The 15,228-nt window shown below is 42.3% G+C and overlaps 1 protein-coding gene across 5 annotated transcripts in view; it reads left to right on the forward strand.

Moving 5' to 3' along the window:
• Positions 1 to 12,418, forward strand: part of LOC311102389 (60 kDa lysophospholipase-like) — a 51,387-nt gene extending 38,969 nt beyond the window's left edge. For 2 of the 5 annotated variants that reach the window (XM_084143716.1, XM_084143717.1), the window contains exons 13-15: positions 899 to 985; positions 1,411 to 1,510; positions 8,661 to 12,418. In XM_084143716.1, the coding sequence (XP_083999842.1) occupies positions 899 to 985; positions 1,411 to 1,510; positions 8,661 to 8,726 (253 nt within the window). In that variant the 3' untranslated portion in view covers positions 8,727 to 12,418. The remainder of the gene's footprint in view (positions 1 to 898; positions 986 to 1,410; positions 1,511 to 8,660) is intronic. The other 3 variants (XM_084143715.1, XM_084143713.1, XM_084143714.1) reach the window with 3 other exon arrangements.
• Positions 12,419 to 15,228: the final 2,810 nt, after the last annotated feature.

Below are 15,228 nucleotides of genomic sequence, written 5' to 3' on the forward strand. Positions count from 1 at the left end.
ATTAACCTCTGACACCTGCTTGCTTGGGGAAATAGCCATGTCCCATTCTGGCTCTCTTACACTGTCAAAATCTCTGTTTTGTTACAAGTGATAATGCAATATGTTCCATTTTGTAAGAGTTACTTGAAATAAATAACCATTTTATTTCAGACATGGATTTCTTTTTTTTGTTTGTCTTTATGTAATTTCCTCCTAAGTTTAAACCACATTTCAAAAGCCAACTATTGTTCCTTCCCGATGACCATATAAGGATTGAAACGCAGTACAACGAAGGGTAGTGTCTTGAACCAGTCTTACCTGCCTGTCCTCAGTTTCATGGATAACAGAAACAGTACCTTGTCTCTAACAAAAGGACTGAAATACATTAGCCTAGGCTTGCCACTGTCTCTATGGCCAAACCCTATCTCAAAGTAGAGCTAAACGTGCATGACCAACTCATAACGTAGTGTCCATTTAACCTCTTAAACATTTGATGGATGTTCTAAGTTTAAATTCTATGAAAATCAAGATTCTGGACATGAAGCTGTGCCTTTTGTCTCCACCATTGTGTAGTGCATCCTTGGAGCTGCTGAGACGTTCTGCTCAGGCTCCATATGTGGGTGGTTAACTGTGGGGGAACTTGTCCCTACTCGTTTAGCACCCAGTCACAGTGCCACAACTTGTCACTGTCAGCAGAGACTATGAAAACTTGTTAGAAATATGACTAATGCACATTGCAGTCATAATAAAGCATACCTAATGGTTTCAGTTGAACTGATCTCTGACTCGCACTGTGAGCTTGATTTTGCTTTGCACGCGTCATCTTTTCCTTGATTGTAGTACACTGTATATATCATCTGTATTCGAAAACTGTTTGTCATATCTCTATGTCTGTCTGTCTGTCTCTCTGTCCATTCAGACACAAAGAGGTGGTGAAGCTGCTGAGAAAGACAGGAGCCCATTTCTCCAGGGATGAGCTGAATAATGCAGGCTCAGAGCTGTGCAGGTGAGACACACACAGCACTTTCTCACACATGCATTGCCCAAAGACCCATCCTACATAGTTTGTGCAGGTACGACCAGTTGTCCCAGTTGTCTTACGTAAACACTTGAAATGCTCCCTGACAGCATAGCTTTGGACCTCTGCAGCATCCAAACGTCACCAACACCACAGAACCATGAACTGCTCTGTCTGGCTGGTATCCTCACTTTTAGAAAAGGGAGCGGGAGAGATTTTGTCTTTTACTAGATGCAAGGCCTTTGTCTCTGGAAGCAAACAAGCATACTCATAGTCCTTTTCATAATCAAGGAGTGTGTTTAGTGTGATTATACAATACAACTTGATGTTATTACTGTAGATATCTGGTTGTTTTACTCCCTTTATCATGAAACCACTTGAATAATTCCCTGGTGGTGTTTGATGTGTTAAAGTCTGGCATCCAGGGCTGACACAGAGGGCCTGGAAATGTGGCACCTGGCCGGGGGAGAGCTGAACACACGAGGCTACAATGGGCAGACGGCCATGGAGGTGGTGAGTGTTTGGGACTGGGAGCCTCTCTCCTGCTTACAAACATGAATAGTAAAGGATGAGTACGGTTAAGGTCCCACATAAAAAACTACTACAGCTTACTATAGAATTTTGTAGTGTACTGTTGAATACTATACTACACACTGTAGTATCCCTCGATCATGTGTAGTACTTACTATATAATTTTTTAGTATACTGTAGAATACTATAGTAAATACTACTGTATTATCCACACAAAAAACACTGTAGTAAATGCTACAGTAATGTCCACAAAAACACTACTGCCCGCAAAAACACTACCGTTTTTAAACTATAGCAATACTACAGTATTTAATTTGCATATACCCTGCCCATTCCCCTCCCCCATATCTCAATTTGTGCCACCCATAAGTGAGAAACCTACAAGTATAGACCATATATTCTGTTCCCTGCAATTCACATTTTATTTGTCACATGCGCTGAGTACAACTGGTGTAGACTTTACTTACGAGCCCTTCCCAATGATCCAGAGTAAACAAATAAAATCCTAACACAAGGAATAAAATGCACAAGAATGAAGCTATATTTTTATTTATTTATTTTATTTAACCTTTATTTAACTAAGCAAGTCAGTTAAGAACAAATTCTTACTTACAATGGCGGCCTACATATACAGGGAGTACCAGATCAATGCGTAGAGGTACGAGGTATTTGAGGTAGGCATGTACATGAAGGCAAGGTAAAGTGACTAGGCGTCAGGATAGATAATAATAAGAGTAAAATAAAGAACAGAGTACATAGCCGGGGAAGTAATTTGGGGGTGGGGGTGCTGCAAATTATTTAATTAGATTTTTTAATTAGATTTTTCAGGGGTGCTGCAGCACGCTCAGCACACCTATTTCCTGCTATAACAGAGTAGCAGCAGCAAATGCGTGTAAAAGTGTGCGTGTGTATGTATGTGTGTTTGTGTTGTGTCGGTATGTGTGTGGGAGTGTCAATGTAGTGTGTGTGAGTGTGTGTGTATATTCAGTGGGGAAAAAAGTATTTGATCCCCTACTGATTTTGTACATTTGCCCACTGACAAAGACATGATTAGTCTATAATTTTAATGGTAGGTTTATTTGAACAGTGAGAGACAGAATAACAACCAAAAAATCCAGAAAAACGCATGTCAAAAATGTTATAAATTGTTTTGCATTTTAATGAGAGAAATAAGTATTTGACCCGTCTGCAAAACATGACTTAGTACTTGGTGGCAAAACTCTTGTTGGCAATCACAGAAGTCAGACGTTTCTTGTAGTTGGCCACCAGGTTTACTCAGGAGGGATTTTGTCCCACTCCTCTTTGCAGATCTTCTCCAAGTCATTAAGGTTTCGAGGCTGACGTTTGGCAACTCGAACCTTCAGCTCCCTCCACAGATTTTCTATGGGATTAAGGTCTGGAGACTGGCTAGGCCACTGCAGGACCTTAATGTGCTTCTTCTTGAGCCACTCCTTTGTTGCCTCGCCAAACACGGCAAGTTGAGTTGATGCCAAAGAGCTCGATTTTGGTCTCATTTGACCACAACACTTTCACCCAGTTCTCCTCTGAATCATTCAGATGTTCATTGGCAAACCTCAGACGGACCTGTATATGTGCTTTCTTGAGCAGGGGGACCTGGCGGGCGCTGCAGGGTTTCAGTCCTTCATGGCGTAGTGTGTTACCAATTGTTTTCTTGGTGACTATGGTCCCAGCTGCCTTGAGATCATTGACAAGATCCTCCGTGTAGTTCTGGGCTGATTCCTCACCGTTCTCATGATCATTGCAACTCCACGAGGTGAGATCTTGCATGGAGCCCCAGGCCGAGGGAGATTGACAGTTACAGTGGGGAAAAAAAGTATTTAGTCAGCCACCAATTGTGCAAGTTCTCCCACTTAAAAAGATGAGAGAGGCCTGTAATTTTCATCATAGGTACACGTCAACTATGACAGACAAATTGAGGAAAAAAAATCCAGAATATCACATTGTAGGATTTTTAATGAATTTATTTGCAAATTATGGTGGAAAATAAGTATTTGGTCAACTACAAACAAGCAAGATTTCTGGCTCTCACAGACCTGTAACTTCTTCTTTAAGAGGCTCCTCTGTCCTCCACTCGTTACCTGTATTAATGGCACCTGTTTGAACTTGTTATCAGTATAAAAGACACCTGTCCACAACCTCAAACAGTCACACTCCAAACTCCACTATGGCCAAGACCAAAGAGCTGTCAAAGGACACCAGAAACAAAATTGTAGACCTGCACCAGGCTGGGAAGACTGAATCTGCAATAGGTAAGCAGCTTGGTTTGAAGAAATCAACTGTGGGAGCAATTATTAGGAAATGGAAGACATACAAGATCACTGATAATCTCCCTCGATCTGGGGCTCCACGCAAGAACTCACCCCGTGGGGTCAAAATGATCACAAGAACGGTGAGCAAAAATCCCAGAACCACACGGGGGGACCTAGTGAATGACCTGCAGAGAGCTGGGACCAAAGTAACAAAGCCTACCATCAGTAACACACTACGCCGCCAGGGACGTAGTGCCAGACGTTTCCCCCTGCTTAAGCCAGTACATGTCCAGGCCCATCTGAAGTTTGCTAGAGTGCATTTGGATGATCCAGAAGAGGATTGGGAGAATGTCATATGGTCAGATGAAACCAAAATATAACTTTTTGGTAAAAACTCAACTCGTCGTGTTTGGAGGACAAAGAATGCTGAGTTGCATCCAAAGAACACCATACCTACTGTGAAGCATGGGGGTGGAAACATCATGCTTTGGGGCTGTTTTTCTGCAAAGGGACCAGGACGACTGATCCGTGTAAAGGAAAGAATGAATGGGGCCATGTATCGTGAGATTTTGAGTGAAAACCTCCTTCCATCAGCAAGGGCATTGAATATGAAACGTGGCTGGGTCTTTCAGCATGACAATGATCCCAAACACACCGCCCGGGCAACAAAGGAGTGGCTTCGTAAGAAGCATTTCAAGGTCCTGGAGTGGCCTAGCCAGTCTCCAGATCTCAACCCCATAGAAAATCTTTGGAGGGAGTTGAAAGTCCGTGTTGCCCAGCGACAGCCCCAAAACATCACTGCTCTAGAGGAGATCTTCATGGAGGAATGGGCCAAAATACCAGCAACAGTGTGTGAAAACCTTGTGAAGACTTACAGAAAACGTTTGACCTGTGTCATTGCCAACAAAGGGTATATAACAAAGTATTGAGAAACTTTTGTTATTGACCAAATACTTATTTTCCACCATAATTAGCAAATAAATTCATTAAAAATCCTACAATGTGATTTTCTGGATAATTTTTTCTCATTCTGTCTGTCATAGTTGACGTGTACCTATGATGAACATTACAGGCCTCTCTCATCTTTTTAAGTGGGAGAACTTGCACAATTGGTGGCTGACTAAATACTTTTTTTCCCCACTGTATTTTGTGTTTCTTCCATTTGCGAATAATCGCACCAACTGTTGTCACCTTCTCACCAAGCTGCTTGGCGATGGTCTTGTAGCCCATTCCAGCCTTGTATAGGTCTACAATATTGTCCCTGACATCCATGGAGAGCTCTTTGATCTTGGCCATGGTGGAGAGTTTGGAATCTGATTTATTGATTGCTTCTGTGGACAGGTGTCTTTATACAGGTAACAAGCTGAGATTAAGAGAGTGCTCCTAATCTCAGCTCGTTACCTGTATAAAAGACACCTGTGAGCCAGAAATCTTTCTAATTGAGAGGGGGTCAAATACTTATTTCCCTCATTAAAATGCAAATAAATTCATAACATCTTTGACATGCGTTTTTCAGGATTTCTTTGTTGTTATACTGTCTCTCACTGTTCAAATAAACCTACCATTAAAATTATAGACTGATCATTTCTTTATCAGTGGGCAAACATACAAAATCAGCAGGGGATCAAATACTTTTTTCCCTCACTGTACACTGTGTACAAAACATTAGGAACATCTTCCTAATATTGAGTTGCACCCCCTTTTGTCCTCAGAACAGCCTCAATTTGTCAGGGTATGGACTTTACAAGGTGTCGAAGTATTCCACAGGGACGCTGGCCTATGTTGACTCCAATGCTTCCCACAGCTGTCAAGTTGGCTGGATGTCCTTTGGGTGGTGGACCATTTTTGATACACACGGGAAAACCCAGCAGCATTGCAGTTCTTGACACACTCAAACCGGTGCGCCAGGCACCTACTACCATACCCTGTTCAAAGGCACTTAAATCTTATTTCTTGCCCATTCACCCTCTGAATGGCACACATACACAATCCATGTCTCAAGGCTTAAAAATCCTTCTTTAACCTGTCTCCTCCCCTTCTACACTGATTGAAGTGGATTTAACAGGTGACATCAATAAGGGATTATAGATTTCACCTGGATTCACCTGGTCAGTCTGTCATTGAAAGAGTGTTCCTAATGTTTTGTACACTCAGTACAAAACCGTGAGTGTGCGTAGGGTCAGTGCAAGATAGACAGTGCATATAGTTTGGGAACCATTCATTGACTATTTTGCAGTCTAGCTATTTAGCAGCCTTCCTCTGACACTGCCTGATATAGAGGTCCTGGATGGCATGGAGCTTGGCCCCAGTGATGTACTGGGCTGTCCGCACCACCCTCTGTAGCGCTTTGCGGTCAAGGGTGGTGCATTTGCCAATCCAAGCGGTGATGCAGCCAGTCAAGATGCTCTCGATAGTGCAGCTGTATAACTTTTTGAGGATCCGAGGGCCCATGCCAAATCTTTTCAACTTCCTGAGGGAGTAGAGGCGCTGCCGTGCCCTCTTCATGACTATGCGGGGGTGTGTGGACCATGTTAAGTCCTTAGTGATGTGGAAGCCAAGGAACTTGAAGCTCTCAACCCTCTCCACAACAGCCCCGTCGATGTGGATTGTGGCGTGCTCTCTCCTCTTTCTCCTATAGTCCACAATCAGCTCATTGGTCTTACTGACGTTGAAGGAGAGGTTGTTGTCCTGGCACCACACTACCAAGTCTCTGACCTCCTCCCTGTAGGCTGTCTCATCGCCGTCGGGATCAGGCCTACCACCGTCATGTCGTCAGCAAACTTGATGAGGGTGTTGGAGTCGTGCGTGGCCACGCAGTCGTGGGTGAAGAGGGAGTACAGGAGGGGATTAATCACACACTCCTGAGGGGCCCCCGTGTTGAGGGTCAGCGTGGCGGAGTGTATTTGCCTACCTTCACCACCTGGGGCCGGCCCGTCAGGAAGTCCATAGTCCCCTCCAGTTGCAGAGAGAGGGGTTCAGTCCCAGGGTCCCTAGATTGATGATGATCTTGGAGAGGACTGTGGGTTGAACGTTGAGATGTAGTCTATGAACAGCATTCTCACATTGTTATTTCCACTCTTGTCCAGGTGGGAGAGGGCAGTGTGAAGTGCAATTAAGATTGTGTCATCTGTTAGGGCGGTATGCGAATTGGAGTGGGTCCAATTCGCGACCGGGAGACTCATGGGCGGTGCACAATTGGCCCAGCGTCGTCCAGGGTAGGGGAGGGAATGGCCGGCAGGGATGTAGCTCAGTTGATAGAGCATGGCGTTTGCAACGCCAGGGTTGTGGGTATGATTCCCACGGGGGGCCAGTATAAAAAAATATATGTATTCACTAACTGTAAGTCGCTCTGGATAAGAGCGTCTGCTAAATGACTAAAATGTAAATGTAAATGTCCAGGGTTATAGAAAAGAGCAGAATCTCTGAGCCTATCTGTTCAGACCCCAGTCCTACTTACTTACAGGTTATGGAAAATGTGCTCTTTTAGCATTTCTCCAGTAGGTTTCCTCAAGGAGAAAGCCCACACTTCTATGTCAAAGATAATAAAATAAAAACACTATAATAAATACAATAGTAATGTCCCCAAAAACACTACAGTAAATACTACAGTCCACAAAAACATTACAGCAAATACTACAGTATACTACAGTCCGCAAAAATACTACAGTATTTACTGTAGGATACCATTGTGTACTGTAGTATTTACAGTTCAATATAGTGTAAATACTGTAGTAAAAAACTGTAGTATATACTATAATAATTACTGTTAAAATTAAAATATTAATGCAGACTGTAGTATTTGCTGTAGTGTTTTTGCGGACTGTAGTATTTACTGTAGTGTTTTTGCTGACTTTAGCCTGCAAAAACACTACAGTGAATACTATAGTGTTTATACCATAGTATACTATAGTATTTTTTCAGGGGGTTAAGCCAGAACAGTTATTTAACATGGATAGTAAAGGATGTGTACGGTAAAGGTAACCCAGACTCGTTATGTAACATGGATAGGGTTAAGTTCTGACAAACAGAGTGAAAAACTAATGGACAACTAGTCAAAGCTCAAACCAAGTTTATTCACCCAATGGGTCAAACAGCTGCAAAGACAAAGAGATGTTTACACAAGCACATATATTTATACCTTCCTCCTACGCTGAGTCTCCTCCTTGCACATCTGGACAACCAATACATCTCTGTTGCTAGACAGGACTTTAGTGATGCCTGTTCTTTCTCACTTCCTCTGACCTCACCTTGGCCCAAATTCCTCACTCCTCCCCAACTCACGGCTGTCCCACCTTATCTGTTGACTGGAACCAGACTGTGACCCTTCTCCTCTCCATAGGATACCTGAGATTGAACAATAACATGTTCTGACAGAATGTTAACTTTCTCACTCAGTAGATTTCCATACCCTCAGTTCTAATATGGTAACATGAATAAGGATATTTCATATTTGAAGATTAGCAGTTAGTACCCAACAATAGTAAAGGATGTATACAGTAAAGATAACCATAGACTAGTTATGTACCATGGCTAGTAAAGGATGTGTACGGTAAAGGTAACCCAGACTAGTTATGTAACATGGATGTGTACGGTAAAGCTAACCCAGACTAGTTATGTAACAAGGACAGTAAAGGATGTGTACGGTAAAGTTAACCCAGACTAGTTATGTAACATGGATAGTAAAGGATGTGTACGGTAAAGGTAACCCAGACTAGTTATGTAACATGGATAGTAAAGGATGTGTACGGTAAAGGTAACCCAGACTAGTTATGTAACATGGATAGTAAAGGATATGTACGGTAAAGGTAACCCAGACTATGAAAGACTGATCGTTAGGTTTTTCTTTTCCCTCTCTCTCTTAGGCTCAGGCTGTGGGGAATGAAGTTGTGATGGAGTTCATTCGCCGGGTCAGCCAGGACCATGCTTAGGTAAGAGTTGGACTATCATCTAGCTTTGCTGTTCTCCTCTATGCTCCTCCGACAGCATACAGTGCATCTGGAAAGTATTCAGACCCTTTGACTTTTCTCACATTTTGTTACGTTACAGCCTTATTCTAAAATGTATTAAATCGTTTTTTTCTCCTCATCAATCTACACACAATACCCCATAATGACAAAGCAAAAACAGGTTTTAAAAGTGGAAATATCACAATTACATAAGTATTCAGACCCTTTACTCAGTGTTTTGTTGAAGCACCTTTGGCAGCGATTACAGCCTCGAGTCTGCTTGGGTATGACGCTACAAGCTTGGCACACCTGTATTTGGGGAGTTTCCCATTCTTCTCCTAGATCCTTTCAAGCTCTGTCAGGTTGGATGGGGAGCGTCGCTGCACAGCTATTTTCAGGTCTCTCCAGAGATGTTTGATCGGGTTCAAGTCCGGGCTCTGGCTGGGCCACTCAAGGACATTCAGAGACTTGTCCCGAAGTCACTCCTGCGTTGTCTTTGGCTGTGTGCTTAGGGTTGTTGTCCTGTTGGAAGGTGAACCTTCACTCCAGTCGGAGGTCCTGAGCGCTCTGGAGCAGGTTTTCATCATGGATCTCTCTGTACATTGCTCAATTAATCTTTCCCTCGATCCTGACTAGTCTCCCAGTCCCTGCCACTGAAAAACATCCCCACAGCATGATGCTGCCACCACCATGCTTCACCGTAGGGATGGTGCCAGGTTTCCTCCAGATGTGATGCTTGGCATTCAGGCCAAGGGGTTCAATCTTGGTATCATCAGACCAGAGAATCTTGTTTCTCATGGTCTGAGAGTCCTTTAGGTGCCTTTTGGCAAACTATAAGCAGGCTGTCATGTGCCTTTTACTGAGGAGTGGCTTCCGTCTGGCCACTCTACCATAAAGGCCTGATTGGTGGAGTGCTTCAGAGATGGTTGTCATTCTGGAAGGTTCTCCCATCTCCAAAGAGGAACTCTGGAGCTCTGTCAGAGTGACCATCAGGTTCTTGGTCACCTCCCTGACCAAAGCCCTTCTCCCCCCATTGCTCAGTTTGACCGGGCGGCCAGCTCTAGGAAGAGTCTTGGTGGTTCCAAACTCATTCCATTTAAGAATGATGGAGGCCACTGTGTTCTTGGGGACCTTCAATGCTGCAGAAATGTTTTGGTACCCTTTCCCAGATCTGTGCCTCGACACAATCCTGTCTCAGTGCTCTACGGACAATTCCTTCGACCTCAAGGCTTGGTTTTTGTTCTGACATGCACTGTCAACTGTTGGACCTTATATAGACAGGTGTGTGCCTTTCCAAATCATATCCAATCAATTGAATTTACCACAGATGGACTCCAATCATGTTGTAGAAACATCTCAAGGATGATCCCGAGTGGCGCAGTGGTCTAAGGCACTGCATCGCAGTGCTAAACTGTGCCACTAGAGATCCTGGTTCGAATCCAGGCTCTGTCGTAGCCGGCCGCGACCGGGAGACCCATGGGGCGGCGCGCACAATTGGCCCAGCGTCGTCCAGGGTAGGGGAGGGATTTGGCCGGCAGGGGATGTAGCTCAGTTGGTAGAGCATGGCGTTTGCAACGCTAGGGTTGTGGGTTCGATAAAATAATAATGTATGCACTAACTGTAAGTCGCTCTGGATAAGAGCGTCTGCTAAATGACGTAAATGTAAATGTAATGATCAGTGGAAACAGGATGCACCTGAGCTCAATTTTGAGTCTCATAGCAAAGGGTCTGAATACTTATGTAAATAAGGTATTTCTGTTTTTTATTTTTAATTCATTTGCTCAAATTTATAAAAACCTGTTTTCGCTTTGTTATTATGGGGTATTATGTGTAGATTGAGGGGAAAAAACAATGTAATACATTGTAGAATAAGGCTGTAAAATAACAAAATGTGGAAAAAGTCAACGGGTCTGAATACTTTCCGATTGCACTGTACATCTCTGCCTCAATTCAGAGAGCTTCTTTCCCCAACTTTGAAGCATGCTCCATACCACCTGAGCTCACTGAAATCAAACGGAGTGAAGAATATTTTACTGTACCTTTTACTGTCTTCAACTTGTTACAATTTCCCATTCATTTAAAAGCCTCCTTGTCACCACTTATGTCTTGTGCTTTTTCCTCGCATCAGTCAGATGAAAGAAATGAGGTAATACAACTTTGATAGTTTTACTTTTCAACATGAGAATGAGTGTCATCTCATCCCTGTATTAACAGATTTGACCGGATTTTATAGATGTTTATCAGATTCGCAATAGATTTACTACAACTAAAACATTACTACCATCCAAACTTGTGAATGAATGGTCTTGTGGTGTGGCGTGAAGCACCCGTGGCAGCCTACAGAATGTACTATATTAAATTCAATTTGGGCTAGATTTAAAGTAAAACCATGTAGGCTACAGAATAGGGACATGGTTTCATTAATCTTCACCATGAGCTCCAATTACATGTTTTTTCCTTACTTCCAGCCTCTGTTTGATGACAATTATGAGGTAAATGTTGTGGTTTTGGGTTTTCCCCATGTTGATTATGAGCTAATGCTGAGGTAACACTGGAATAGCCACGGCTAGTGCTTTGGGTTCTCCTGTGCTTGGTGGTCATGCCTCACTCTTTGCTGTGACTCACCTGTGTCAGTCCTCTCATTGTATGGTGATGTGTTGCATCTCTGTGTGATCTACATGAGTATCACTCGTTGTAGCCTGGCTTGAACAGGTGATTATACAAAATGGCTGCCTGGGTGAGTTCGATTAGACTGTGACACAAATCCTTGCTGTGTGGTAGTCTGCCTGGCTTTTGTGATTGTCTCTCTGTGATGTCTGGTATGATGACCGCCTGGTGCCTGCAAACATGTTCTCTGAGATGCAGTATGTGGATTAGTAGCAGAGATTGCAAAGCCAGCATGCCTTTGAAGTTATCGCTGCTGGTCTTTGTATTGAACAGCACTGCTCCAAATTCAACGTTTAACTGTTTTTCCTTCTGTGTTTCAGAATGGTGAGTACATTCAGTTCTCAACCTGTCCAAAGGGACCCTGAAGACAAAGATCCTCAACACTTTTACCTTTCTCTTTAATCTCTCCATCCATCCCATCACTCTCTCTCTGACTTTCCATTTCACTCTTACACTGGACAATTGCACAAGCTTGCAGATAAACAGATATTATATATAGATTAATCCAAGCCATTTACAGTTTATATATTTGCATCCGTCCCAAGTACAGTTAGAGAACTGTACGCTGTAAAACTACTAGTAGAACAACATTATGTCAAGTAATATGGATGCACTGTGCCTAGAACGGGCAGCACTATATCTATGTGCATGTTTTGAATGTACCACGGTATACTATGTTGTATGTGGTAGCAATTCACTCTGTTTGTATTAGTATAATCAATGTTCATTGGAAGCACAGGGTACAATGCTGTACCTTATAGTAAGCACTTGATAAGGCGCATCTAAAGTGCCATTTATTCTAATCAGAAATCAATGTGAAATGAATAACTGTTTGCCTAGATGTTTATTGTTCCAATTATGTATCATTCATGCAGTCTATATTTTAGCTCCACCTCCTGAAAGGCTTGCCTGTTTTGCATGTTATTTTGTCATTAATACGTGTCACATATCAGTTTGCAAACAATGTAAAAAAAATTTTTTTAAACATTGACTTAATAAAGCTGCATACAAACATGGTCTCTTTTTTGCTTTCTTGAGTAAGGCAGCTCCTAAATGCAGGTGCTTCAGCCTAGCTCAGTGCTTTCTGTGGTGGTGGGGCAGTCAGAGGAAAATACGGAGCCTATGTGTTGGTAATGTTCTCTAGTTGCGCCATGATTGGCTCAATGTTCTGTCACTCATGGGGACACTACGTCACCGAAAATTCAAGCCCCTTGGAGTTACATTAGAAGTGCCCATCCAAGAAGGCTCAAGGTCATTGGCCACAGATGAAATTATGTCAAATCACGTTATATCTACAGTAGCTTTGATTAGACTGATCATGTCAACATCATACTTTCAAAATCTTAGCTAGCAGTCATCATCATGAATCAAGTCGACAATCTACTGGCAAATCCTCTTTAATCCTTGTCATATGAAGAGAAATAATGAAGAGAAATTATAGATAAAACGTATCGGTGCTCATCGGCCATTAGACATTAACATTACACAACGATGAGTGATTTGGAAGGAATCCGTGTCTAACTGCAAGCATTGCAAAGCAATCTCTAGCCTGATATTCAGTGGAGTGTCTGTGTGGTCCCAAATCTGGAATTAAGGGTCTCTTTTCCAAGTTTAAAATGATACACATTCAACATTGGCCATGCTGTCAATGAAGCATGATTTGTGCCGCACTCAAAACAACTGTTAACTCAGAACTGCGAAATCTGACTTGAGTTCAAGACAACTGGGAACTCGGGGAAAAAACTAGCTCCGACTGGGAAAATACGTTTTGAACAGTCATCCAACTCAGAATTGTAAATCCGGAACTCAGGCCTTTTTCTAGAGCTACGACCTGAAGATCACTGACGTCATCATGATTCAACCTTGTTTTTTTCCGAGTTCCCAGTTGTCTTGAAAGCACCATAAATCCAGAGAATGCCAGACTTTGATGACAAAGTTTGATGACGAAATTTGCCCACGAAGGACCGCCGAGCCACCTTCCTGTTCAAGTGAAAACAGCACAACAAGGTGAGTCCAAAAATGTATTGTATGGTGCTGCATAAATTATGTAATATGCCAGGGAGATATGTATACTGTAGCTAAGAAAGTAATACTAAGTGTATGTTGTGTAGTAAGCTGTTAGTACCCATGTGCCTCACCCTAACAATTTGGTCTATTTTCCCGTCTTAATTTCGCCTACTGTTCTGACTTGGTGGTGCACATGTAGCCAATAGCCTGTTTTAGAGAAATGTAATCATCGAATATTGTAAGCGCTTTCATTGTCTGCTTATATGCCCCCGTTATTTATCCTACGGTTCTGACTTAGTGTAAAGGGAGAACACTGTAAGGACGGCCCATGTTCTGAATTCTGTCGCTGTACATTTCAAAGGTGCTGAACAAATAGTTACATTGACTATGTCCGTTCTAGCTTGCTCATTAATGTCTTAATCGAAATTACGGATTGCCTCTTATCCGCTTGTCGTCCCCTTATGCCATAGTTTGTACATCTCAATTGTCAGTAGAACCACATTTGTTTAAGCAAGTCAGCCAGCTGAGTCAGTTTTTTTAAGGCAGTAAATGAGGCTGAATGAACTGTTTCGCTGCCAGACAAGGCTCCGCTGTTAGCCATGTGTAGCAGGGGTAAGATGTTGGGACAGCTTTATGTAGGCCCTAACAGTTTGTGGGCACTGTTTGTCACTGTTATAGTGCAATGAATGTATTGTTTAGTGTTGTGTTGTGTAGTGGCTTTGCTGGCATGCATCCCACGTTTTTTTCTTTGCCCCACAAAGATTTACATGCTAAAATCGCCACTGAATCCGTCCCTCTATCCTGCTTCCACACAACTCTCCTAGCATCCAAACCCAGGGTCCTCTGTAGACGGTAAAAAGGTAATTCAGCTTTTCTCTAAAGCAACTTGCAGAGACATATAGTTTCTCAAAACCCCATCAATGTGAAATTCCAACCCACATCGTCTTCCATAGTTCAAGTTTTGTGCTACCTCTTACGTCTTTGTCGCCTCATGCTTTCTTGTTTCCTCTCTCTGACAGCCCAGGCTGAGAGGAAGGTCATAGCTGGATATCAAACCAGCAGCTGTCCCCCCAAAAGTGTTATTATCATTAACTGTTACTCAGTATTACTCTCCTTTACTCTTTATGTTCATGGTCAATTAACTATTTTATTCAGTTAACTAAATGTCAATAACATTATAATTTGTATGTGTCAGTCCACATCCATGGTTGTTGTCATGCATATATCTGCTATTGTGTAACTAGTAGAAGAGGTATCATATAACTTTATACTGTTCTGTAATTAAATGTATACATGTATGATGTATCTGAAGCACACAGGTTTTTGGACAACAGGATGTTTCTATGTTCTGTTTTGTCACATGTTAATCAGCTCAGGATGTCAGCTGCCTTCACTAATTCAGAGAGAATCACTGTAAATGCATTGGTCCATTTGCAATATATATTCAAATATACAGTACCAGTCAAACGTTTGGACACACCTACTAATTCAATAAGGCAGCGGTCACAGAAACTAGAAACAACTGGTGACTAAGACTAAAAAGAACAATAACATTTTAAAAAAATAGTCATTTATATTGTAACATATTGAATACAAGTCAAAGGTTTGGACACACCTACTCATTCAAGGGATTTTCTTTATTTTTACAATTCTTTACATTGTAGAATGATAGTGAAGACATCAAAACCATAAAAGAACACATATGGAATCATGTAATAACCAAAAAAGTGTTAAACATTTGTATATTTGAGATTCTTCAAATAGCCACCCTTTGCCTTGATGACAGCTTTGCATACTCTTGGCATTCTCT

The sequence above is a fragment of the Coregonus lavaretus genome, assembly GCF_964263955.1.
Source record: "Coregonus lavaretus genome assembly, chromosome: 27".
In the NCBI taxonomy this organism is placed as follows: Eukaryota; Metazoa; Chordata; class Actinopteri; order Salmoniformes; family Salmonidae; genus Coregonus; species Coregonus lavaretus.